The 27,271-nt window shown below is 51.8% G+C and overlaps 1 protein-coding gene across 1 annotated transcript; it reads left to right on the top strand.

Annotated features, from left to right (window-relative positions):
- Positions 1-202: 202 nt before the first annotated feature.
- RPH3A (rabphilin 3A) lies at positions 203-24,004 on the top strand. Its single transcript, XM_054288873.1, has 20 exons — positions 203-296; positions 1,076-1,090; positions 2,331-2,465; positions 9,636-9,765; positions 9,936-10,022; positions 10,324-10,486; positions 11,271-11,297; positions 13,411-13,545; positions 13,650-13,748; positions 13,892-13,951; positions 14,025-14,228; positions 14,862-14,941; positions 15,500-15,574; positions 17,348-17,457; positions 18,036-18,162; positions 18,580-18,636; positions 19,671-19,822; positions 20,864-20,945; positions 21,347-21,443; positions 22,292-24,004. Exons 1-20 carry the CDS (start codon positions 220-222, stop codon positions 22,420-22,422), a joined length of 2,043 nt encoding a protein of 680 aa, XP_054144848.1. The 5' UTR covers positions 203-219; the 3' UTR covers positions 22,423-24,004.
- The last annotated feature ends 3,267 nt before the right edge of the window (positions 24,005-27,271 follow it).

The following is a 27,271-nucleotide window of genomic DNA, read 5'->3' as shown; positions in this document are numbered from 1 at the left end:
TCAAGTGACATTCCTGCTCCAAACCCTCTTACAATCCCACAAACAAAACCATTCCCAGCGTGATTTTCAGGGAATTTTTTGCTGTTTTTTCCTTACAGCCTGGCTGGGAGCTCCATTCCCTCACTGGCCCCTGGCAGCAGAGTGGCTGAAGTCCCTGCAGCGCTGGGTTGGTGACAGCCAGCAGGGCACTGCTGTCCCCAGGCTCTGGTGTGGCCGGCGATGACCGACGCGGTGCTGGGCGGCTCCTCTGACCGGTGGATGTGCCCCAGCGACAGGACCATGTCCCTCCGAGCCAGGTGACAGCAGGGACACTCCCAGCGAGGGTGGGGACACCAGTTCTCCCCGTGGGGACACCAGGAGTTGGTTCAGTGCTGTTGCATGGGGACGTTTTGCTGGGTTTGCTCCTCAACGCCCTGCGCTGTGACCGTGTTCACTGGGGGCTGAGGATGAGGGAAGAGATGAGGATCTGGCTCCATGTTTCAGAAGGCTTGATTTATTATTTTATTATATATATTATATTAAAACTATACTAAAAGAATAGAAGAAAGGATTTCATCAGAAGGCTAGCTAAGAATAGAATAGGAAAGAATGATAACAAAGGCTTGTGGCTCAGACTCTGTCTGAGCCAGCTGACTGTGATTGGCCATTAATTAGATACAACCACATGAGACCAATCACAGATCCACCTGTTGCATTCCACAGCAGCAGATAACCATTGTTTACATTCTGTTCCTGAGGCCTCTCAGCTTCTCAGGAGAAAAAATCCTAAAGAAAGGATTTTTCATAAGAGATGTCTGTGACACTGAGCGAGATGGGGGGACAGAGCCAGGCTGTGCAGGGACATGGAGCTGTCCCTCTGTCCTGGCACCCTGCAAGGTGATGCCACATCCACTCTGGAGCAGGATGGGGGCTGGGTTTGGTGCCTGGAGGTTTGGGGTCGCTCTTTGGGGGCATTGGGGCTCCATGGGGAGGGACCAGGAGTTGGGGACTGTCACTGTGACGTGTCACTGGCTGGGCTCTCCTCATCCCTGCTCTCTCCTAATCCTTACTTCCTCTCCTTCCCTGTGCTTCCCAGCAGCGAGAAGGAGCAGTAAGTATCTTTTATTTGTCACTTATTCCTCTTTTCCTGCTGCTTTGATAGTCACGAAAAACTGGGTTTGGATGTAAAAAAAAATAAAATTTGGGAAGTGTCGCACTTTTAAGGATTTTAATGAACTTAAGGCTCAAAGCCATGTGGGTCTGTTAATCCAGAGGGAGAAAAGAGCCAGGAAAGGTCTGTGGATGAGCAGCAAGGTGAGGAATGTTTGCCTTTTGCACCCCTGAGTGGCAGACGTGTCCCTGTCACCAGGTTAGCACTGCCTGACACCCAGGCTGGGAGGGAGAGAGGATCTTTGGGAATGGTGTTAGAGGGACAAACACTCCCATGTTTGGAGAAGTGTTCCCAAAAAAAAGCCACCCACTCCTGCAGAACCACCCCGGTCCCGTGGCTGCCAGGACTGGTGCTCCAGGAAAGGAAAGATGCTCCAAAGGAAATGTGGAAATAACGGGAATGGCTCTGAAAAGGAGTTTTCCCTCTGTATGAAACCAATATTTCCATATGAAAGCCCCTAAAAATGGAGATCAGAGCTCCCAGCTGTGGGTGGGGGCTCATTGCAGGCTGGATGGGATCTGGAGGATGGGGAGGTGGGCTGGGTTTGGGGTCTGGAGGATGGGGAGGTGGGCTGATTTTAGGGTTTGGAGGATGGAAGGTGGGCTGATTTTGGAGAATGGGGAGGTGGGCTGCGTTTGGATTATGGGGGAGCAAGGCTGATTTTGGGATTTGGAGGATGGGGAAGTGAGCTGATTTTAAGGTTTGGAGGATGGGGAGGTGAGCTGGGTTTGGAGGATGGGGAGGTTTGCCTGGGTTTGGGGTTTGGAGGATGGGGAAGTGAGCTGATTTTAGGGTTTGGAGGATGGGGAGGTTTGCCTGGGTTTGGGGTTTGGAGGATGGCGAGTAGGGCTGGGTTTGTGTTTTGGTGCCTGGGCACAACCAGGGCTGGGTTTGAAGGATGGGGAGGCGAGCTGGGTTTGGGGTCTGGAGGATGGAGAGCAGGGCTGATTTTGGGATTTGGAGGATGGGGAGGTGTGCTGAGTCTGGAGGATGGGGAGCTGGGCTGGGTTTGTGTTTTAGTGCCTGGGCGCAGCCAGGGGTGGGTTTGGAGGACGGGGAGGTGGGCTAATTTTGGGATTTGGAGGATGGGGATCTGGGCTGGGTTTGTGTTTCGGTGCCTGGGCACATCCAGGTGTGGGGTGGATCCGTGTCTGGATCCCTGTCCCCGCTGTCCCCGCAGGCTCCCGGCGGGATGGGCGGCGCAGCCCGAGCGGCAGCGCAAGGGCGAGGAGCTGACGGACGAGGAGAAGGAAATCATCAACCGGGTGATCGCCCGCGCCGAGAAGATGGAGGAGATGGAGCAGGAGCGCATCGGGTACGGCGGGCTGGCGACACCCGGGAGGGACACGGCGGGGACACGGGGACCCCGGGGTGGCTCCGCTTGGCTGCTCTCCTGGGCAGCAGCCTCTGCACTGCGGAGCCGCTCCTGGAGGAGCCTGCGGGGGATTCTGGGCTCCGGCCAGGAGGAACCAGGCAGGGAGGGAGCGGCTCTGGGCGCCTCGGGGGGCTGGAGCCTTCTGCTCCCATCCCGGGAATCACTGAGATTTTTTTATCAGTGAAAAGGGATCGCTGATAGCAGCTCGCTGCTTGTGCAGTGCTGAGCCAGAGCAGGAGGAGAGTGAGTTCTGGGAATGCTGTTGGAGGGGTGATGGATCCATCTTTGGGGTTAATCCCGCTCTGGAAGGAGCTGTGTGATGCCCAGGGCTGTGATGCTCAGGTTTGCCAGGCTGGGAGGCAGCAGTGATGCTGGCACTCAGCTGGCCAGGCTGCTTTAGGGAGCTGCTCATGGAAAGCCTGATTTAGTGGGATTTTCTAGGATTTGCTGGGATTTTTCTCTTCTGGGATTTTCCTTTTTGGATCCTGGGGTCTCCAGAGCCACTGGTACTTCATTTTCCACCAGGGGCATTTCTGGTGCCCATGCACAGGCTGGAAAGTGCCCCTGTTTCCTTTCTTACCAGGTGAAACGAGCTAAAGCCAAGGTGTCCATCCCCATCCATCCCCTTGCTCTGCCGGGAATGGTTTTCCAGAGGGCTTCTCCATGATCCCATTGGAATCTCCACAATCCTGTTTTCCTGACAGAGGAGCACTCTCTTCTCACTGACTATAAGCACTCACTGCTCCTTTATTTTTTATTTCCTAGCAGGGAAAATACTCAGCCCCATGCAGGAGCCACACTCCCCTCTGCTTTGGGAAGCGTCAAATTCCCTCTCACAGCTCAGGGACAGCTTGCTGCCCCTTAAATATTTGGATGCTCTGGCTGTGGAGAATTGCTGGATTCATTCCCTCATGTTCAGAAAAGTCAGGGTTTGAATATCCTGGGGAGGTTTTGCCTTTCCAGGGGCAGCTCTGCCTGCCTGGGCTCGGCTCCTGCCCCATGGATGCGCTGCTCCCTCGGGCTGGAGCTGCCCCCGGGGCTTGGCATCACTTCCCACCTCACTTTTTGGCAGAAGCCAGGTGAGAGCGGCTCTCTCTCTCTCATTGATGGTGATTCACACCCTACAAGAGCTCCCAAACAGCTCTCCCTGGCGTTTCCCTTTTTGCAGCCCGCTGCAAAAGAAGGAAAGAAAAGAATCCCTTCCCAACGCGCGATGCTCCTCGGATGAGCCGCAAATCATCTCGGGGAGAGATTTATTCCCTGCAGCTGTTTCCCAGCTCTTCCCTTAGCCGAGCTGGCGGAGGTTTGCTCATCCTCATTCATGAAAAGCCGGGCGGAGGGGCTGGAGCCGGGAATTCTGGCGGATGTGCAGCTGATTCCCCTCCTGCGAGGAGGAGGAGGAGGAGGAGGCGTAGCGGGAGCCCTGCCAGCCCCTTTGTGTTTGTTGGCCTGCACAACAAGAGCTCTGCAGGATGTTCAGCCCCGGGAATGTGGGACAGCGGCTGGATCAGCCTCGCAGGGAATCGGGAATCATTCCCTTATCCGGGATGGCTGCTTCTATTACAGAATAATCCGGGCTGGCCTCTGGCAGGGAGGCAGCGGTGCTGGCTGGCCAGGCTGCTTTAGGGAGCTGCTCGTGGAAAACCTGATTTTTCTGGGATTTTCTGGGTTTTTTTCTAGGGAAAAATAAATCCATTAAAACTCACCCAGAGAAGCTGTGGCTGCCCCATTCCTGGAAGTGTCCAGGAGTGTTGGAGCAACCTGGGATAGTGGAAAGAGTCCCTGTCCATTGCAGGGGGTCCTTCCCAACCCAAACCATTCCATTATTCCATGAAAACGCTGCTTTTGGTTAATATTAGGAATGGCTCACACGGAGTGAGATTCCAAAGGGGGAATGTGTGGTGAATACTTGGAGGTGCCTCAATAAGTGGAGGTGTTTGAGGGATTCATTTTAGCTTTGCACCCAGTCCTTGAGGAATCCTGAATCCCACAACCAGGGCTGTGGATGAACCTCCTCATGCCTCAAATCCTCCCCAAATATTTTTGCCCTCCATCTCCTGCATCCTCCACCTCCCCCAGCCCCTTGTCTTGGGAACAAATCGATGCCTCTCGTCGAGCTGTTGTTTGTGGAATCGGACTCGGTGTCAAACCCAGCTCAGATTAGTCCTGTGCAAGGAGTATTTTTAGCTCTGAGGGTGGCTGGATCCTGTGGGAGACGTGAGCTGGGTGCTGATGAGGCCTGCAGGACAGGGACACTTGCTGTGGGGGGGAGTTTTCTGTGTCTCGTGGCGCAGGGAAGGACGAGAGGAGCTGGAAAATCATCCTGAACGTGACACAGCAGGAGCTGCTGAGTGACCAGGATCATCCTTTGGGATCAGGGACACGGGGCTGGGAGTTTTTAGGGAAAAGGGATCATCCACGTGGGCAGGGACGGATCTGTTGTTGTTCTTGTCCAGCTCTGTGCTCGGGGGTCTCTGTGGTGGCTCTGGTGACACTCTGGTGGCAGTGCTGCAATTCCAGCTGCCATCCGTGAGGATCCTGTTTTCCAGGAGCACCTGCAGGCACTAATTGACTCCGTTCTGCATCTCTAATTGGGGGCCATCAATAACCCAGCCAGGCTGCTCTGCTGCCTAATGAGCTCCAGCAGCTCCTGGCATTGAGGGAAGATCTGAAGCCATCCCAAGGTGGGAGTTGTCAGCTGGCTCTGCCCATGGCCCTGTGGCCCCCTCTCCAAGCACAGTGGCCTGGCTGTGTCCCCCTGGGTGCCACCTTTGCTCTGCAGCAGGATTGGATTTCAATTTAATTCGGCTGCTCATGGCCGGGATGACACAGGGATAATGCAGGAGCAGATGGGAGTCCCTGGGGATTAAATCATTAACCTCAGTGGCAGGGAAGCTGTCTGGGGACCACAGCCTGGGATCTTCATCCCTGTGTGCAGACAGCACAGGGATAAAATTCAGGCTCAAGGCAGGGCAGTGGGGTTACTGGACACAGCTGGGAGCATCTCCTGGGATGGCAATTTCTGCAGGAGATGAGGTTCAGTGGTGACCAGGGGACAGCTTGATATTTTGTGGGGGCTTTGTTGAGTTTTCCCCTCCTAAAAACCCCTCCTCTCTTATTTCCAAAAATTGCCAGCCTGCTGTAGCACCTTCAGCAAGCACCTGGATGAGCATGGGATGGGACACTTGGAAAAACCCCAGTGGTGCTTTACCTTTAGCTCCCTGCCCACTTGGAGGGGAGGAAAATTGCTTCTCATTTCTCATCCCAATTTTAATTATGCTTCCCTTAATCTGGAGCTTGGCTGCTTTTCTTTTCCCTTTCCCATCAGGAGAACGAGCCTTAATTTAATATTCATCCCTTTAAGGCACACGATTTCCCCATGGAGACGAGGCTGGGCTTCATTCTGGAGGCTCTTGGTGACCTCCTTTGTGTTTCTCTGGAATTTTATCCCCATGGATGTGGTGGCTGAGCCCATCCCTGCTGCACTGAGGAGCACGTGGATGGTGGTGGCCTGGATCAGGTCCTTCCTCGTGGATCAGGTCCTTCTCCCACCCTTTTTGCTGCATTAAAAGTCCTCCCTGCCCACAATTTAAAGCCCATTAAGGACATCCTGGCCATTCATTCCTGCAGTGCTAATGAATATTTAAATGCAGCAAACTCCTGCTCTGTTTTTAAACCTCATTTCCTGGGATCATCAGCGCTTCATTCTGGTCACTCAGTCCCCTTTCCCATCCCTCTTCTCCTGCTGCAATGCCGAGAGTTCCCAAATCATCATTTGGGTTGGAAAAGACTTCTGGAGTCATGGGATCCAACCTTAAACCAGCCCTGCCAAAGCCACCATGGGTTCTGTCCCATCCAGAACCCAGCCTAAGGCAATCCCTCATCCCTGTGGGATCTTTTTCCTTCCAAAAATCATGGAAAATGTTTGGATGTGCCCCTGGGCCCTTCCCTGCCTGCTCCAGGGCTCTGGAATGGGGCAGCAGCACCCAGGGATGTCCCTCAGTGCTCACTTTCCCCATTCCAAACCACATTCCAGGGACTGGGCTGATTTCCATCACCAGGGCCCTGTTTCTATGCTGATAAAGCTTCTCCTATCTCTTTTATCAGTGCCTAATCCCTGTAATCCCTGTTTTCCTGGCAGGTGAGGGATCTCTCCCCATCCCTGGGCTGGGCTGAGCCAGCTCGCTGCCACCGGCTCCAATTACTCCAATCCCAATTACGCCACTCCCAGATTTTTTCCCCCTATTTTAACAATGGGAAGGATATTTCCTGCTTTTTGAAGTGCAGATAATGGGGAGGAAGATGCTGCTGGAGCCGTGGAAGGCAGAGGGATGAGCTGGAGGCTGGTCCTGTGCAATAAAAGTGAGGAGGAAATGATCTCCGGTGGAGAGAAAAGCTTTTGGGAAGGCAGAAATCTCATTCCTGGTGAGGGCAGGGCTTCCCTTGCTTATTAATGGGAGAATGGGATGGATTTGGATCTCTGGAGGTGCTGGATGGAGCTGGAAGCAAACCTGGGGTTTTTTAATCCCAATTTTTGCCTTTATCAAGAGCTTCTCACCCCAAGGGTTTGGGCACAACCCCCCCTTTTCTTCCTGCCAGGTTCACACCAGGACTTTAAATTGAACTTTTTCTCTCCCAGCAGCATTTGAGTCATAGGGAAAAGAAAAAAAAAAAAAATAAAAAAAGCCAAATTTCTCCCTCTTGAATGGATGTTTTAATTAGGGAAATGTACTTGGCTTGCAAGTGGTGCCACAGGTGTGTCCTGGCTGCTGAGCTCTTCCAATGGTTCAAAAATCCCACTTAAGGAGCAGCTCGTGGTAAATGAGAGCCTGGGAGAGATTTTTGCAGCTAAATAATGAACCTCTTGAAATGCAAAGGCTTTTTCCTCTTTTTTTGACTTTTTTTTCCTCCCTCCCTTTGATTGTGCCATTTGTTCCAGTTTCTATAATAAGTTTGTTTGGGCTTGCAGATTTCCAACTGGAAGCTGCTTTGCTTGGAGCTGCTGCAGCTCAGCAGGAGGAACTGCAGGGGATTTGGTGTTTTTCATGAATAAAAGAGAGGTTTTTTTCCCCCAAAATGTCCCCCCTTGGTGAGGTGGGGGATGATAAAAGCTGGCTGTTGCGAGGATCATGCACTCCATGGGATGTGGGCTGGGGTTAATTGCTTTAAATAACGCTTGGGGAACAGCCAGGATCCAGGTTTTAATTGGAATTGCTGGCTGGGTGTTTGTGGGGTGATGGAGCCTCTGGGATTTCTGTGTTTGCCACGGGCTCTGGAGCTTGGGAAGGCACCAGGGGTGGATGGGGACTCCAGAGCTGGGTTATTCTCTGGGGAGGAACCACCTATGGATGTGAAGGGCAGGGATGGGACCACAAGTAAATCCCAGAATGGTTTGGGTTGGAAGGATCTCAGATCTCCTCTCATTCCATAGGCAGGGGTTGCTCCAGCCCCATCCCACCCTGGAGCAGGGGGCTTCTCCCTGAAGTGGGAAAGCACAGAATTCCCTGTCTGTGGTTTTGAGGGTGCTGTTTGTCAGCACCAGGATGAGAACCGCGATTGCTGCATTTCCAACCTCCGTGCTCCTGGCGCAGGCAGGAACCCGTGAACTCTCCCATCTGCTGTCTGGTGACACCAGAGCTGTGAAAACAGAGCCTTGTCCCCGCTGCTGGCTCTGTCTGGCTCTGCTGCTGCCCACCCAGCCCAGCTTCCAGCTGGGGACAGGCTGCAGGTTCATCTGGAAGTGGCAGGAGCCCAGCGGGATCAGCCCCCACACGGGGAGCAGTGGGAGATCCCTGGCTGGGTTTTGGCAGAGCTGAGGTGTTAACGTGACTTTGCTTGGATAATTTGTGGAATTATGGATCCACATCCCTGAGTGTGGCTGGGCTTGGTGGCTTTGAGATGCCCCTGTTGGCTGTAGTGAGGATTTTTGGGCTGTGATGGGCTGCATGTCCTAAAATGCTTCATTTTGGGGAAAAACTCCTCCCTGGGAGGGTGGTGAGGCCCTGGCACAGGTTGCCCATCCCTGGAACACCCTGGTCTAGTGGGAGATGTCCCTACCCATGGCAGGGGTGGAACTGGATGATTTTAAGGCTCCTCCAAACCAAAACCATTCTATGCTTATACATTTTCCCCTCCTCGTGCTGCTGTTCCTTTACTCGCCTTTTCCCCACGGAATTCTGGCTGTCCAACCCCAACCCCAGAGGCATTTTTGTGTGCAGGGAACCTGTGGATGGTTTATGAGCATTTCAGAGGCCCTGGCAGCCGAGTCACCACAAATCTGAAGCTGTCACCCCTCATGGGATGTCTGTCACCCCTTTTCCACGCCCGCCGGTTTCCTTTTGCCGCGGCTCCGTCGGATTTGGGTCAGGCTGCCACGGTGGGCTGCTCCCTCCGGTGGGCTCGGGTCTCCTCCTCCCTTTCTCCGCTCCTTCCTCACTGAATGACATAAATAATGCAGCTTTTTTTCCCTTGCTGTGCTATTTTTAGGGCCAGGATTCTGGGTTAGCTGAGCTCACGACGCCGACGCTGCAGCTCCTTCCTGCTTCCCAAACTCCTTCAGCCAATGCTGCCTTTCCAAAACTTCCTCAGCTGCTTTTGGTTTTTTGGTTTTTTTTTTACCTTTGCAGGAACCCGGTGTGTTTTCACAGCCTGATCTCCAGTGGGCTTTCACTTGCAAGAATTGCCATCACAACATATTTCCTCAAATAATAAGAAAATTAATTAATTAATTAATTCAGTCATCATTAGAGGCCTTCCAGGATCGCCTCCTTCAGCTCTTCATGGGCAGCTGCCGGGACTGGGTGGAAAGATTTCCATTTAGGGACAAGTTGCTCCATGCAAAGCTGCTGCCTTGGATGGATTTTCCATGTCCATGGAGCTCCCTGCAAGTCGATATTGTGCCATAGAAACCTGTTGGAATCCTATTTCCCTCTGGGATGTGCTGTTGTCCCATAGCTGGAAAAGGGAGACGTTCTGTGAGGAGCAACACCTGGAAAAGGAACAACCAAACCCAAGGCAGTGGTCACCCCCAGGGAGCAGGGCCTGGCCCTGTATCCTGCCCTTTTCCTGGCATTCCCTGTGCCCTTCCTGACATCCCTGTGCCCTCTGCAGGCGCCTGATGACCCGGCTGGAGGACATGCGCCGCAGCGTGCTGGGCGACGGCGTCAACCGCTGCATCCTCTGCGGGGAGCAGCTGGGGACAAGGGGCTCTTCCTGCGTCGTCTGTGAGGACTGCAAGAAGGTGAGACCCCCCCTCCAAACCCCACAAACCCCCCCAGCCTGGGGGCACAGCGGATTTTTGGGCGCCCATTTCCATGGCTCGCTGGCGGTTGCGCGGGCAGAGCTCTCCTTGCTGGTGTTGGGGACATTTTGGTGGCGCCGGTGTCACTCAGATCTTTGTTTCGCCCGCAGAATGTGTGCACCAAGTGTGGGGTGCAGACCACCAACAACCGTCCCCAGGCCATCTGGCTCTGCAAGATCTGCAGCGAGCAGCGGGAGGTGAGTGTGGCCCCTGTCCCCTCTGTCCCCACCCCACACCTCCAAGGCAGGCCCGACTCACCTCCCAGGGGCCTCCAGTCTCACCCAGCAGCTGTTCGAGCATCGTTCTTACAGGATGGTTTTGTTTTCTACATAAAATGATGTTTTATTTCATGAAAACAGAGGTTTGGGGCTCCAAGGAGCTGTTGTGAGTTAATTGATTAATTAATTAGCGGGATGGGCTGCAGGGTGGGGGTGTGGGGTCGCTGGAGGAGGACCACGGTGGTGTGAAGCCCTGAGAGGCCTGACCCTCTTCTCGCAGGTGTGGAAACGCTCCGGTGCCTGGTTCTTCAAGGGTTTGCCCAAGCAGATGCTGCCACAGCCGATGCCCATCAGCAAGAAGGGACCCCAGACCCCGAGCGAGCCCCGCCCGGCTGAGCCGCCCGCCCCCGACCCCAAACTCCCCTCCCGGGCACCCACCCGAGGTAGGTGACAGCAGGGGCTGCCCCCAACACTGCCAGTGAGGCTCTGAGCTCTTTCCCATCCTCAGCAAGGGAAAATTGTGGGGAAAAAGCATCCAGAGCAGTCATGTGGCTGCTGCCTGTGTCCTAAAGGGGGTGGCAGTGCAGCTGGAGGTGTTTGATTCAGGTTTTATCCAGGTGGGGGTGGATGGGCGTGACAGTGGTCACAGGGGTCTCAGGTTGAGGGAAGAGACGAGGATCTGACTCCACATTTCAGAAGGCTTGATTTATTATTTTATGATGTATATTACATTAAAACTACACTAAAAGAAAAAGTTTCATCTCAGAAGGCTGGCTAAGCTAAGAATAGAATGGAATGAATAACAAAGGTTTGTGCCTCGGACAGAGAGAGAGAGCCAGCTGTGCCGTGATTGGCCATTAATTCCAAACATCCACATGAGACCAATCACAGATGCACCTCTTGCATTCCACAGCAGCAGATAACCATTGGTTACATTTTGTTCCTGAGGCCTCCCAGCTTCTCAGAAAGAAAAAACCCTAAGGAAAGATTTTTAATGAAAAGATGTCTGCGACAGATGGGGTTGCAGGACATCCTCAAACAAAGCAGCCCCGGGTGGGGATCAGGGCCCGGCTGAGAGCTTGGGCAGTGCCTGGGTTGGGATGTGGTGATGGGGAAGCCTTCAAAAAATAGGGAAATCTGGGAAAACAGTGGCAGGGCATCCCGGGATGGGGTTGGGGGTGTATGGGCGGCAGCTTCACCCCCTCTCGCTCTGTTTGTGCCCCCAAGGCCAGGTGGATGCCGAGGACACCGAGGGTAAGCACCGGCCTTTGTCCCCTCCCTGTGCTGAGCCCTGTGCCTGCCTCCTTCTCCTCCCAAGGCGTTTTCCTGCCCAGTTTCCCCGGGGATGCTGCAGCAGGATCGCTCCTTGCTGCTGCTGCCACCCACCCTGCGGGGGTCCGGGTTATTCCAGGGTTATTCCAGGGTTATTCCAGGGCTTCCCCACCTCCCGCACACCCTGGGGCTGAGCTGGAGCTGCCTCCGTGGGTGGTGGGTCCTGCTGGGAGGGGCAGGTGGTTTTTGGGGTTTTTTTTCTGGTTATTTAACCAGAAATCCTTGGAAAACCTCCCAGGGAAAGTCGAGGAGGCTTGTTACACTGCTGTTAAATCCCCCCACAGGGATGGGGACTCCTGGGCAGTGGGCAGTGGTGTCAGGGTTGGACAATCCTCCCAGTGAAGAAATTTTCCCAAATATCCAACCTAAACCTCACCAGGCACAACTTGAGGCCGTTTCCTCTTGTCCTGTTGATTCTTGCCTGGGAGAAGAGCCCAAACCCCATGTGGGTCCTGTCTGGGAGATGTGGAGAGTGAGAAGGTCCCTCTGGGAGTTCATTTTGAGTAACAGCCCCCATTTTCACACTTCCACATGGGATGCCAAGGGGATGAGGATCCCTGATCTCCCTCCAACACTGTCTGCTCCTCATTTGGACAATAATTAAATTGGGAGCAGTGCAGTGGCTGCAAATTCTCCTCTTCCTCGGCTCCCTGGAAGAGGCAAAGAGGGGCTGAGGGGACAGTTCCCACCTGGAATGGTCCCCTCCATCCCACCCTTCCTTTAGCCCAGGTTCTGGTGCCCCAACTGATGATCTCCCTCTCCCCATGCAGCAGCAGTTGGGGGAAGCACTTAATTAAGGCAATTTAATCACTCCCCTAGCCAGTGCCTTAAACCTCCCAGCCCCAAGGGCAGCTTTTATTAATCCTGGAGTTGGGAATGCTTTGCCAGCTCCGCTCATCCCTCCCAGTGCTCAGCATGCTCCTGCCGTGCCCATGATCTTCCTACAGCTCCCTTGGAAAATTATTTATTGCACGGCTCTCTCTGCACCACGGGGCTCCTGCTCCTGGCTGCTCATTCCCTCCTCTCCCTGCTCTTCAGCATTCCCGGTGTTTTTCCCTCTCTCCCTCCTCCTTTTTCCCCGCCACAATCTGTTGCTTTGTCCTCACGCCCGGTGACCCTGAGAGCCCAGCCAAGGAGAAACAGCCCATTTATGTCATGGCAAAGATTTATCCCTGGCGTCTCCAGCAGCAGCCAGGTGAGCGCCGGGACCTTTTCCGTCACGTCCACGGGGTCGCCATCCATCACCCCGGAGCGCCGGGCTGCGATGGATCCGCTGGGACCGCTGGTGATGGAAGGGAGAGGCACAGGCAGCTGCCACGGCTGTCTGCTTAACAAATGGGAGATGATCAGCTGAAGGAAAATAGGATTCCCCCCCACAAATGGAATGTGGAGCTGTCACAGGAGGTGCCATCAGGGGTTTGTTTGTGATGGGTGCCGAGGATCGGGTGATGGATACCTCAGGCCTTGTTTTTCCGTGTCCTTGGGAATTTCCTGAGTGCAGGGCTGATGGTGCAGAGCCCTCCTGCTGCAGTGCCCGGAGCTCGGAGGTGCTGCTGCAGTGGCCGTACCCATTGTCCCCCTGTGATGGTGTCTTGGGATGAGGGAAGAGACGAAGGTCTGACTCCATGTTTCAGAAGGCTTGATTTATTATTTTATCATATATATTACATTAAAACTATGCTAAAAGAATAGAAGAAAGGTTTCCTCAGAAGGCTAGCTAAGAATAGAATAGCAAAGAATGATAACTAAAGTTTGTGGCTCAGCTCTCTCTCTGAGCCAGCTGGACTGTGATTGGCCATTAATTAGAAACAACCACCATGAGACCAATCACAGATCCACCTGTTGCACTCCACAGCAGCAGATAACCATTGTTTATATTCTGTTCCTGAGGTCTCCCAGCTTCTCGCGAGGAAAAATCCCAAGGAAAGGATTTTTCATAAGAGATGTCTGCGACATCCCCTTGCTCCCGGCACCCAGGCCAGGGATAGCAGCTCGCTTTTCCAGCCTCACTGCTCCTTCCTCCCTTTCCCTGCAGGCACCGAGGGCACAGCGGCCGCCCGGGGGAGCCGCAGGGTGGCCGAGGGCAGGCCGGGTCCGTGTGGCAGCGAGGACACCGCTGGGGACAGCGACAGCCGGGACTACGCTGAGAGCGTCGTCAGCAGGAGCCCAGGTGAGAGTGATGCTGCTCCTGCATCCCTGGACAGACAGATGGATGGACACAACACCGGGAGCCCTCTGAGGGTGCTCTCTGCTGATTGTCCCCTGTCCTTACAGGTGTGAAGAGAACCAACTCCGTGCAAGGCCAGCGGCCACCCCCGCCGGCCACCGCTGCAGCCACCGCTGGATCTGCCCCGGCAGCGGCGGCACCCGCAGGTGGGATGGGGATGGGATTGGGATGGGATGGGGTGGGATTGGGATGGGATGGGAGTATGACCAACGGTTCTGTCCCTGGGGACACCCCATGGGCTGAAGCCACCAGGGGATGTCCCAGGTGCTGATGCCACCTCTGTCCCCAGCAGCAGCAGCAGCAGCAAGGCCAGGTCCTGGGGGTCCCACCCGTTTCCCGGACAGACAAGGTAACCCCGGGCTGGCTGTGGGGTCTGGGGGGCACCGCGGGCTGGGCGCTAACAGGGTCCCCCCTTCCCACAGCAAGCCCCCCAGAGACGGCCCGTGGAGCTGCCAGGGAGGAGCGGGGAGGGGGTTTGGCTGCACCCCCCGGCAGGGAGGAGAGGCCGGGCTGGCAGCCCCCTGCCCCCAGCCAGCCCCAGCCTGCAGCCCCGGCTCCGCAGAGGCAGCAGCAGCCCCGAGAGGAGGAGGAGGAGGATGCCAACAGCTACGACTCAGATGAAGGCAGTATGTACCCGGGAAGGGAGGGAGATTCTTTGGGAAATGTGGGATTTGGAGGAGGGTGGGTGTGACTTGGGTTGGTGTCTAGCAGGGAAAGTCCTTGGGGAATGATGGGTGGGAGTTTGATGGGGAGGATCTGTGGTAGAACATCCTGGGTGAGAAGAGCTACTGGGGTCGGGATCAGGTGCTTGGATTGGAGCAGCTGATGCCCTCTCTGCCTGCTCTTCATCCCCGGGATGAAGGAGAACGAACCTGAGATGGTTTCCAGGGAGCCAAGAGAGGAGCCAGGTGCTGAGCCCAGCTTGGGGAGGAGCTGCTGTCCCGAGCTGGAGCATCTCCTCAGCATGGTCCAGGGTGGAATTGCTGTGGGAAGGGTCGGTAGGGTTACTCCTCCTTTGCCTGGAGAATACTGGAGTCAGCTCCAGAGCCCCAGGCTGCTATCCCTGGGCTGTGCAGAGTTCCCAAATCCGCCTGGATTTGCGGCGCTTTGGCCGCTGCCAGCACAGTGTCACTGCATTAAACAGCTTTTACATTTGACCCGCAAATCTTTCTAATTATTACTAATCGGGGATGATTAAATGCAGTTATTGGCTGGGCTTTTTATAAGGTTGTTTCCTCCTCCTTTTCCCTCGCTGTCAGCCACGCTGGGAGCTCTGGAGTTCAGCCTGCTCTACGACCAGGACAACAGCTCCCTGCACTGCACCCTCATCAAGGCCAAGGCAAGAGCTCCTCTTTTCTCCCCTTTTTTCCTTATTTAAACCCATCTGGCTGCCAGTTTCTCTGGTGCAATGGGAAGGAAGCCATGTGGCTGCTGGCAGAGGCTGCTCCCTTGGGAGGCTCCAGGCACAGCTGCTCCTGGCTGGGGAGGGTTGGGGGGCTTTTCCTTGTGTGGATCCAAGAGATCTGTGGGAGTGGTGATGCCCTGGAACAGTCCTCCCAAAGAAGCTGTGGCTGCCCCATCCCTGGGAGTGTCCCAGGCCAGGTTGGACAGGGTTTGGAGCAGCCTGGGATAGTGGAAGATGTTCCTGCTTGTGGCAGGGGGTGGGATTTGGTGATATTTGAGGTCTCTTCTGACCCAAACCATCCTGTGATTCTACAATGCTGATTTTTCCAGGATGGATTGGTTCAGCACATCCTGGCACCCACAGCTGCTCAGGGCAGAGGCTCCTGGGTCACTGAACACATTTTCTCTTTGTGTTTTTCATGAGCAGATTTTTCTCTTCCTTGGCTTTGCTGAAGGAGAATTCACATCCTATGTTTCCTTTATCCTTTTTTAGGGCTTAAAACCAATGGATTCCAATGGCCTGGCTGATCCCTATGTGAAGCTGCACCTCCTGCCTGGAGCCAGCAAGGTGAGGCTTGCCAGGTTTGGTGCTGGGGATGGAGCAGAGGTTTCTCAAATCAGATCAGATTTTCCCTGTTGATTTCTCTGCTTGCTGCTGTTTTCCCTGGGGGTGTCTCTGAACAGGGAGGATGCTCCCAGATGCTCTCCCAGACCCGAGGAACAGCTCATCCTGCAGGCAGGAATCTGCTCAGGGATGGAGGGAAGCTCCAGAGGAGGCATTGCTGTTAATGCATCACGAAACATCTGCCCAAAAAAAATCTAATTATGCCCAGGGTTGGAATTATCCATTTGCTTGGAAGTTGCAGCACGTTCTTGTTGGAGCTGTGGGGAGAGAACTGTGGGGGAAACTCTGGCTCCATGATGGAAATTCCTGGAAATTTCCCTCCCCAGCCCAGCTGAGCTGATCTGGGTGGGCAAATCTTGAGGAAGGAATGAGCACCAGCAGTGCTGGCTCTTTGCTTAGAGGGTGCAGGAGAGTTCTGCTCAGAGGAACCAGGAGTAAAACCAGGGGAAAACTGATAATAAAGTAATTGGATTGATTTATGCACGGGGACACCTGGTCTTGTTTGGAGGAAATCCAGGTGTGATGTTGGGAATTACTTTGATTTCTGCTGCTCTCATTTGCTGATATTTATTTTAATTTTATTTCAAATTTTGAACATGTGGTTGTGAAAGACATACAAGCAAGTGACAGCTCCTCAATTCCTCACTGTCCCCTCCTTTAGACCATGAGAGCTGTGGCCTGATACCTCACATCCTGCCCTGGGCACCTTTTCACCTCTCCTTGAGGGAATAAACCCCAGGGAGTGACAAAATCCAGTCTCTCCTGGCCACCACATGTCACCAAATTCCCGATGCTTGTGCAAAATTCCACCTTGATCCTCCCTGAGAGCTCACCTTTGCCAGCTGTGATGGGGCAGCCCTGCCAGGAGCTGGGATTTGAGCAGGGAGGAATCCTGGGGTATTGGTACCACCAATATTGTGGACAGGACGTGCTTTGGCTTGTCTGGCCCTTGCTGCTGAACCAAACAGTGGCAACTGTGGTGTTTCACCCCAGAGACACTTTGGGCTGGCTGGGTGTGTGGTGTTTCACCCCAGAGACACTTTGGGCTGGCTGGGTGTGTGGTGTTTCACCTTTTGGCTGGCTGGGTGTGTGGTGTTTCACCTTTTGGCTGGCTAGGTGTGTGGTGTTTCACCCCATTTTTGGCTGGCTGGGTGTGTGGTGTTTCACCCCACAGACACTTTGGGCTGGCTGGGTGCTGCAGCTGGGCCCGTCGAGAGAAGTCCAGGCCTGCAGGAGCTCTGGTGGTGCTGGGATGGAGCTTCCCCCCATAACAGGGGCTGCTCCTCAGGTTTCCCTCTGGCAGAGAAGCTTTAAGGTGATGGTGAAGGAAAGGAGTCGGTTCTGATGGAGGGTTTGGATCCAGAGCTTTATTCTGGCCCACAGGCCTCTGAATGCAGCACCAGCTCCAACAGAACTCCCTGAGCCCGTGGTTGCTGTTCCTTTGAACCCCGGGGAGAGGGGCAGGGAAGGGGCAAGGAGCCACCAGCCAGGTACAAGGGACAAAGGACACCTGGATGGCCAAATGCCCCTCAGGGGTAGAGGGCAATCTTTGAATCTGCCAATCCCTTCTGGAATTCCAGGACTGACAGACAGTGCTGGGAGGGGAAAGGAGAGGTGACTGGCACACCTGGGAGGGAAATATCAGGGGAGAAACCCAGGGTTCTGAGGTAAGCCCTGAACTCACACTGATTCCCCTGTGTTTGTGCGACCCCACAGTCCAACAAGCTGAGGACAAAGACGCTGCGCAACACTCGGAACCCGGTGTGGAACGAGACCCTGGTGTACCACGGCATCACCGACGAGGACATGCAGAGGAAAACCCTCAGGCAAGGCCAGCAGGAGCCCGGGGGTGCCACGGGGTTGGGTTTGGGGTGTCCTCACTCACAGCACCACCCCCAGGAGTGCAGGGGGGTTAGGAATGTGAGAAATGCAGTTTTGGGTTAAAATCAACATGAATTTGGTCATCTGGATGGTTGTTTGAAGAGAGGAGAACTGGCATTTTGACCTTGTAATTTCATAGTAAATCATTGATTATGCTATCATTTTTATCATCACAGAGATGTGCGCCTCTGCTGATTTGACAATAACCCAGAAAAAAAAGTCTATATAAATATCTCTTAAAATTTATGGCTCTTACCCCTCTCAGGAAACTTCCACCTCTTGATTTCTTGCCCATCACAAAGCAAATATTAAAAATGTTGACCTTTTTTTTTTTTTTTTGGCCAAGATAGAAATCTGGGGTTTGATGGCTTTTGGTCAGAGGAAATCCACATCAAGAGTGGATTTGGGGGATTTTGTTTTGTTTTTCCCTCCCCCCAGCAGTGCCCCTGCAGGGATGGGTTTGGCTCTGGAGTCAGGCACTGCTCCAGCCTGGTTGATGTTCCCTTTCCCCTCTTCCCTCCAGGATCTCCGTATGTGATGAGGACAAATTTGGCCACAACGAGTTCATTGGAGAAACCAGAGTTGCCTTGAAAAAACTCAAAGCCAACCAGAAAAAGAACTTCAACATCTGCCTGGAGAGAGTAATACCAGTGAGTGTCCATGAAAATCCCTTCTGTTCCCTTTGGAAATGGCCCCTGAGGGATGCAGGGATGGGCTGGAGGTGCCTGACTTCCCTGGCACCTTTAAGAGTTACATTGGCACCTGTGCCTGGGCTGATGTGATATTCCAAGGCCAGGAGATGAGAGGCTGGTGGGAATCCATGGGAAGAGACTCCAGGGCCTGCTCCTGTTGGCATTTCCAGCCCTTGGGGATGGATGTCACCGTGGAGGAGGGCACAGGTTGCTTTGTCCTCCGTTGAATCCACTGGGATGGGGATTGATGGAGCAGATGGAGATTCCTGAGGCTCTTCCAGGAGCTGGGCTGCATGCATTCCCAGGGTTTTTTGCTGTGGGATGGTGCCTCTCCCAGTCATTCATGGCATTCTCCTTGTCCCTTTCCCACCCCAGACGAAGCGTGCCGGAACGACCGGCGCATCCCGTGGGATGGCTCTGTACGAGGAGGAGGTGAGTCCTTGGAGCAGCACAAGCTCCATCCATGTCCTTTCCACCATCCCTTGTGTACAACCCCAATGTCCCCCTGTCCCAGCAATCCCACATTCCTTGATATCCATTCCATCCCTTCTCCTCCACGCCGAATTTTCCCTCCTGATGCAAGAGAGGTTCCTTGGCACAAGAGATGGCTTTGGAGGGAAGTAACTGAAAGGAGAACAGGGAGAAAGAGACAAAATTAGGAAAATATAATATTCAAAGCCAGCTCTGATCTTAATGTTTTGTTTGCTGCACCTTCATTCTGAATGGAATTATCAAATAGGCAATAACAACCCACAATAAAAATAAATAATAAATAATTATATATACGCACACACATAGGTGACATAAATTATAATTAAAACACAGTCTGCTCTGTCTCGTAGAAAACAAAATTAATTTAAAACAAACAAACAAACAAAAAGAAAAAACTGACTGAAAACTTGACTCTGAAAACTGCACTCTGATCTGACAGAAGCTTGGCTAGGAGAAGGAAAAATTAAGGCCAACAGCTGAGCCAGAGGAGAGATGTGAGGGAGGAAACATTATTGCCACATTTGACACCCACCTCTGTGGTGGTGTTCACAGGGGTCCCAGGACGAGGGAAGAGATGAGAATCTTGACTCTGTGTTTCAGAAGGCTAATTTATTATTTATTGATATATATTATATTAAAAGAAAATTATATACTAAAACTATACTAAAATAATAGAAGAAAGGATTTCATCAGAAGGCTAGCAAGGAAGGCTAGCAAGGAATAGAAATGGAACTATAATAAAATCTTGTGACTGACCAGAGAGTCCTGACACAGCTGGGCTGTGATTGGCCATTAATTAAAAACAACCACACGAGACCAATCACAGATTCACCTGTTGCATTCCACAGCAGCAGATAATCATTATTTACACTTCCTTTCTGAGGCCTCTCAGCTTTTCGGGAGAATAACATCCTAACGAAAGGATTTTTCCATAAAACGCGTCCATGACACTCTTTTGGCGGCTCCTCCCGCAGGTGGATCGCGGCGGGGACGTGGAGGAGCGGGGGAAGATCCTGGTGTCCCTGATGTACAGCACCCAGCAGGGCGGGCTCATCGTGGGCATCGTGCGCTGCGTGCACCTGGCCGCCATGGATGCCAACGGATACTCAGATCCCTTCGTCAAGCTGTGAGTCACCGGGGCTGGAGCCTTCTGCTCTCCTTCCTCTGGAGCAAATTAAGGAAATTCAGGGCAAATCTGGTGTCACCGGTGTCATCCTGAGAGTCCTGCTTGAGCTTCACCTCTGGTGATGTCCCCAGTGTGGGTGGTGTTGAGCTAGCCCTTGGGTCTGTGGCTCTCCAAGTGCCCAGATCTCTGTGGTTGCCTCATGGAGAATCCCAGAATTGTTAAAGGCTGGAAAAGACTTCAAGAGTCCAAGCTTGGACTGATCACCTTGTGTCTGCAAGCAGAGGGCACGTGGGGGATGTGGGGTGGATTTGGGGCTGGTGCCAACTTCCAGTTCCCAACTTCCAATTCCCAACTTCCAGTTCCCAACTTCCAATTTCCAACTTCCCTGGGATCCATAGGAGTGGGATTCCCACCCGTGACTCACCAAGGGTGTGGTGGGACTCCAGGGACAGTGGAAGCTGGAGGAAAGGGGATCCTTCTCTCCAACTCTGACCCACCCTGGCTGCAGGACAGAGGTGGCTCCGTGTCCCTCGGTGCCCTGCTTGCTGCCCCATAAACCCACATGGCTCCTGCGAATCCTGTGGGGTTTTTATCCCAGCCTCGTGAGCTGCACCACAGAGAAATCCCTGTAGCCATTCCTGTTTTTTCCTTTGCCTTCAGAAAAAACCTCTATTCTCACTAAAACTCGTTCAGTGACTCTCATGTTGACCATATTCTGCTCATCTTTTTGTAGCTCAGTAGAGCTGAGCAGCTTCCCTTCCCAGTCTCTCTTAATTTGTTGCATTTTCCATTTCCAGAAGCAGAAGATGGTGGCTTTACATTTTTAAATCAGTGATCTAATTAATCCCAGCCCTAAATTGAGTTCTGGATCTGCAGCCAGGCTGCACAGCCCCAGCCCCACACTTTTCCCACATCCTCTGGAAGGTGGGAGGAGAGACTGGCTCTAAATAAATCTCTTCCAGCCCAGAAGCTCACTTTTTAAGCTTATGAACTCCCACTGTTCTTGCACTTGAATTTTGAGCTGTTTTCTGTTGCCCCCAGTTGGCTGAAACCTGACATGGGAAAAAAGGCCAAGCACAAGACACAGATTAAGAAGAAAACGTTGAATCCTGAATTTAACGAGGTATGGATGGATTTTTTTTATATTATTAAATCAATTCACCGAGTGCTGTGTTGAGTGGAGGAGGTGGAAGACAAACTCCCCAAGCTTTGGCTCTTTGCTCAAGCTCCTTTCCCACTCCCGTGCCCAGGAATATTTTTGGGAATGACTTTGCCATGGCAGCACCACACACCCTGAAATCTCCCTGCATCCCAGCTGGGGATGTGGGTGGGATGAGCATTCTAGGGGGTGGAAACTGGAAATTCTCCACTGGTGCTGCTTTGATGGGACAGCTGGAAAGGGCTCACGTAGGTGCAGGGGGTGAGCTCAGCTCCTGGAAAAGAGGTGCCACAGGGAGGGAGAGTTTTTCCTTCATTAATTACATTAATTGCTGCAGCTTTTAGGGTGTGTTTTCCTTTCTGCAGGAGTTCTTCTATGACATCAAACACAGCGACCTGGCCAAGAAATCCCTGGACATTTCCGTCTGGGATTACGACATCGGGAAATCCAACGACTACATCGGTGAGCCACGAGCTGGGAGGCTCTGCCCTCTGGGGCAGGGTTTGGTGCCTGCTATGGGGTTTGCTGGATGTCAGGGGGGTCCTGGGTCACCTGCCCAGGTGGGATGATGGAATCTGGTGGGTGCACCTCTACACTGCCCCGCCTCCAGCATCTTTTGGGCAGGAAAGGCATCTCCGGGTGTTTCCATTAGATTTTTGAGCCAGGTGATGGAAAAAGCGTTGCAGGGTGTGAGGTGTGTGCCCATGGCAGGATTTCCTGGCACATCAGCACCACTGTGGTTATGACTCCATGAGGGGATAATCAATGCCACTTACTGGAGGTCACCAAATGTGGCAGTGTTCTTCACTCAGTGTTCACTAAGTGTTGAATTTGCAAGGCAACCTTGACATGGGAAGAGATGAGAATCTTGACTCCATGTTTCAGAAGGCTGATTTATTATTTTACTATATATATTATATTAAAAGAAAATTTTATATATTTATATAATTTTTATATATATATCTCTACTAATAATAGTATATATATATATACACACTAAAAGAATAAAAAGAAATATTTCATCAGAAGGCTAGAAAAGAAAAAATAATAATAAAATCTTGTGACTAACCAGAGAGTCCGAGATAGCTGGACTGTGATTGGCCATTAATTAAAAACAACCACATAAGACCAATCAAAAATGCACCTGTTGCATTCCACAACAGCAGATAATTTATTATTTACATTTCGTTTTTAAAGCCTCTCAGCTTCTCAAGAGAAAAAAAAATCTTAGCAAAAAGATTTTTTCATAAAATACATCCATGACAGCACCACCTGTGGATACAAACTCTGCTCTTCTCCCCTCTCCCCAGGCGGTTGCCAGCTGGGAATCACGGCCAAGGGCGAGCGCTTGAAACACTGGTACGAGTGCTTGAAGAACAAGGACAAGAAGATCGAGCGCTGGCACACCCTGCAGAATGAGAACCATGTGGCCAGTGATTAAAGGGAGCCTCTGCCCAGCCCTCCCTGCCCTCTGCCACACCCCTGTAGGTCCCTGATGTCCCCAAAGTCCCCGATGTCCCTGGTGTCCCGTCTTCCAGTGCAGCCATGCCTTGCTACAGCCTCTGATCCCAGGGTCCTCCTCCTCCTCCTCCAAACCCCCTCCACCGGAAACCCCCCCAGATCTTTTCTATTCTCCTTTATTTATTTTCAGGTGGGGGAGGGAGGCTGTTGAGTTCTCCTGGTGTGTAATTTTGGCAAGCAATAGTTCCCTCCTGACTGTTCCCCCCTCTCTCTCCGTTCCCGTCGCGTTTCTGACGCTCTGTGTCCCTCCAGCCTCCGCTCCTCGCGTCTCCCCATGGAGGAGATGGGAGTGCTGGGCTTGGGAGCATCAGCCTGTCCTCGCTTGTGTGATCTCAATACCTCAGTTGCAATAAGGAAAAAAGCTCCTTGGCTTTGGTGTGGGTGTCACCGTTCGCCTGGTGTCCGTGTCGTCGTGGTTAGGCCAAAAAATCCGGTGTCACCGGAGTCATCCTGCGAGTCCTGCTTGAGCTTCACCTCTGCTCTGGCCCACCTGAGCAATGTTGTGGCACATCCTTTGCTGAGAAGATCCACCACCAACACCATGACAGCGACAAGGAGGGTTTAGGGAGCTCTGTGCTCGCAGGGGAGCAGGTTTGGGTTGGTTTTTGTCCTTTCGCCCGAGGAATTCGGGGGCTCTGCTGCTGTAGGGGCCCAGCTGTGTTTTAGGGCTGTGACTACCTCCTCCTCACCCCTGAGCTGTGTAGTGGTGACTGGCTGAGCCCTAAAGGGGTCCTAGGTCCCCTCAGACCCCTCCTGCTCCCAAGGATTTTCGGTTCCTCAGGAGGGAAGCTGAGGGAGCTGCTGCTTCCCCCAAAACCCCTGATGTGTACAAGGATTTTTGCTTTAAACCACCACAGCTCCTGGAATTAGCTGGAACAATCTGAGATCTTCCAAACTTGGGTTGTTTTGGTTTGGTTTCCTTTCGTTTTTCCCAGTTTTCTGCACAAGAACCCCTCAGCCTGCACTTTAGGGATGGCCTGGAGCTGTTGGATCTGGTCTGGACAGCAGGAGAGCACAGACTCTGCAGCTGCTGCTGTTGCTGGGCTCTGGAACATTTCCCTGGCTCTGGAACACCCCAGGCCCTGTGGATAGGAGCACACTAAGCACTAATGGAATATATGGAATTTTCTTGTCACACTGAGCATGGTGTGTGAAACCTCCCCCTGCACCCTCTGCTGCTGCTGCCCTCTCTTTGAGTTGGATGAATTCTGGTTTTCCTGGTATTTTCTTTATCTCCCCCCAGCCCCAGCAGAACTTGCTGATGTGCCCTGAGTGTCCCCAGCCCTGGGTGACACAAACCCCAGCCTGGCACAGGTTTCCCCCCGTCCTTGGATCTCCAGGTGGGAAAAGCCAACCCAACCCATTCCAGAGGGTCCAGACAGAGCTGGGAATCCTCTTCCATCACCCCAAGTGATGTGATGGTGCTTGGGGTGGAAAGGAAGAGGATACCTGGAAATTTTCCTCTTTTTCATGGAATTTTTGTGCCATTCGGTGGCATCCCTGAGCTACCCTGGCCAGGACCAGACTGAAACAATTCCATTTTTTTGGACTGTTCCCCTCTGCACCCCGTGCTGAAACCTCCCTGCTCCAGGCCCAGCTGAGCTGTGGGATGCTGGGATCCAGGATCAATGGCTGGATTCTCCCTTTTTCAGCATTAATGACTCCAAGCTGCCACCACCCTTTCCAGAGGGATGGACCTGGCCCAAAAAATTCCTGTTCGTAACCAAAGGAGCCCTTGGGCACGGAGCGGTGCTGGGGAAATGTGTGGCTGAGGGTAAAAAAACCTTTAAAAATCATTATTTAAGCAATTCCCTTATTTCTCCCAGTCCTGCAGCAGCCCAGCCTCCTTTGTATGTGCAGAACAACTCACTCGAGGTTACCCTTTTCCCATCCTGTATTCCTATTCCCTGTTCAGCCTGCTTTCTTTGGGAAAAGATACTCAGATCATCTCTTTGCACCTCCAAAAATCAAGTGCAACTTGCCAATCTCCTCAGTAATGTGCAAAACCACAGCCCTGGTCTCTGCCCCCTCCTCTTCTCAGTTTTTCTGATGGTTATTCCTGCCCTGAATGAGTTCTTTTTGTTGTAAATAAAGCATGCACCTATGGATTGGGAATGGTGAAAAACAAACAAACAAAAAAAAAAAAAGCAAAAAGAAGAAAATTAAAAGCCTCTTCTACTGCTGTTTGCATTCAGACTCGCATGCAGTGATTTTACAGCCAAATATCAGTTTACAACTGTTAAAGAGAAAAAGAAAACCTTACACAGGAATTAGAAATCCTCCAGTCTTCCGCTGCATGCAGCACAACATCCTCTCTTGATGTGGTATCTAATAAAGTGAGACTATTGGAAAAGAATAAAAAAAATACAGATTTTTGGCTTCTTTCATTCCCTGTGGGAACAGGAAACTCGTGGGGTGAACAAAGGGGCTGGTTCTGGGAATTCCTGGTGGGTTGGGGCTGCTGGAATTGGGTTGGGCTGGAGATGTTGAGAAGTTTGGGGTGGTTGGGAGGGAGATCCTGGCTTGGAGTAACAGGAATTCCTGTGTTTGGGAATATCCTGGGTAAAATCATGCAGATTAAAATCATCCATGGGATCCCCTCTCTTGGTGCCTGGGAGTGAAAGCCCTGAGGAAAAGCAGGAATGGTGCTGGGAGAATTTTTTCTTTCTCAGTTCCCTCTCATCCCCAGTTTGGGAAGGAGGAGCTGCTCCCTCAAGGGCGACAGCTCCAACCAAGAAAGGAATTCCTTTTATTTATTTTCTTTTATTCACTTTTGTTTATATATTTTTATTTCCTTTTATTGGGGCGTTTTTAGGCTCTATTCCCAGGACAGGGCTGGTGGGTGACACGGACACATTTTATAAAAAATCCTTTTGCCAGGACTTTTTTCTTCTGAGAAGCTGAGAGGCCTCAGGAACGAAATGTAATCAATAATTACCTGCTGCTGTGGAATGCAACAGGTGGATCTGTGATTGGTCTCATGTGGTTGTTTTTAATTAATGGTCAATCACAGGTCCAGCTGGCTCGGACTCTCTGGTCAGTCACAAGATTTTATTATCATTCCATTCTTTTCCTTTGCTAGCCTTCTGAGGAAATGCTTTTTCTTTCTTTAGTGTAGTTTTAGTATATAATAAGTAGTAAATAATAAATAATAAAAACCATAATAAATTAGTTTTAGTATATAAAAACTAAAAATATAAAAAATTAATAAATAAATTATTAGTATATAATAAATAATATTAATTTATTAATATAATATAATGTAATATTTATTATTATAGGTTATCTAAATAATATAAAATATATATAATATATAACATATATTAAATATATAAATATATATATTAAAAATATATAAAAATAATAAATCAGCCTTCTGAAACACGGAGTCAAGATTCTTGTCTCTTCCCTCGTCCTGGGACCCCTGCAAACACCGGGCCAGTGGCGATGCCCGGAGACAGCAGCAGATGTCACTGGAGCTCCAGGCATGGAGCAGGGAGGAGGCACCGCAAGGATGTCCCGATATTTCCAGGAATTTGGGAATTTTTGGGGCAATCGCTCCTCCTGCCGCTCAAACCTTCAGCGGCAGGGAAGAGTTGAGGCTTCGTCCTCTGGGAAAAAACCTTCCCAGCAGCCTTAAAACTGAGCTTTAACTTCTTTTTATTGGTTTTGTTTTCCAGCGTTGTGTTCTCCTCATTGATTTTTCATCCTCTTTTCCATTTCCAGCAGGGAAATCCCAGGAGAGGAATTCCAGTGCCATCCAAGACCTCCCAACCAAGAAATCCAACCCAGGAGGTCCCAGCAGAGACCATCCAGCTGAAGAGATGGATTCCAGAGATGAAGATTGGGATGAGGATCCTCTGGGATGCAGGTGCTGTGGTGTTTGTGGATGACGCAGAACCATCCGTGGTTGTTGTGAATTCCTGCATGGGAAATTATTCCAAAGAGGAATTCTGCTCAAATCTTTGGGAATAAGAGAGGAACATTTATTCCCTCTAATTCCTGTTTCTCCTCCCGTTTTCTTCTCAGCCTCTCCAGGAGGAATTGCAAATTTGGCTCGTTCAGGACCATCCTTTGAGTCTCCTGCTTCTGTAGGCAGCTCCCCAGTTTTAATTCCAGCTCAGCACATCTGAACCATTCTGCTCTCCCGGCCCCTTTCCTCCTGTGTTCGTTGGATTTGCACCTTTGGAGCAACCAAAATTTGGATTCCCATCCTGGTGCTGGCCAGGCCAGGCAAGAGCAGGAATTTGCAGTGGTTGGGGAATCAATTCCAGTTTGTTCTTCATCCAGGGGGCTGGGAAATGGGGATGGCAGCAGCTCCTTCAGCAGCTGCCAGGACCTGGGGCAGCTGATTGTCCCCTGTGGCATAATTAATTTAAAATTCTATTTTATGGAGCTCTCCTCATCTCCTGCCTGATTCTGGGGCATCAGGAGCAGGACAGAAACCTTCCCTGCCTTCCCATCTCCTGGGAGTTAAAAAAATAAAATATATGAACCAAGCTTTTCCTCTTTAACATTTCACTTAAAAAACAGAGGAGCTCAAATAAATAAATCCCTCCTCTATCCGCTTTTCCAAAAGCCAGCAGGGAGAAATCTCTTTATCTCCCAGGGCAGAGATAACAATGTAATTAGGAGCTGGGATCAATGGCTCTCATCTCATCAGCCTCCAATAAATGGTTCTGTTCCCACCCCTCCTCTGGGCTGCTGGCCACTGCAGTGCTGAGGGTCTTGCTGCCATCTGGAGAGGCCATGAAGATATTCCTGGGGGG

The sequence above is a fragment of the Melozone crissalis genome, unplaced genomic scaffold (genome assembly GCF_028551555.1).
Source record: "Melozone crissalis strain CALT ecotype California unplaced genomic scaffold, PUWL_Pcris_2 ptg000063l_1, whole genome shotgun sequence".
NCBI lineage: Eukaryota > Metazoa > Chordata > Aves > Passeriformes > Passerellidae > Melozone > Melozone crissalis.
This window is presented reverse-complemented; position numbering and strand designations above follow the sequence as displayed.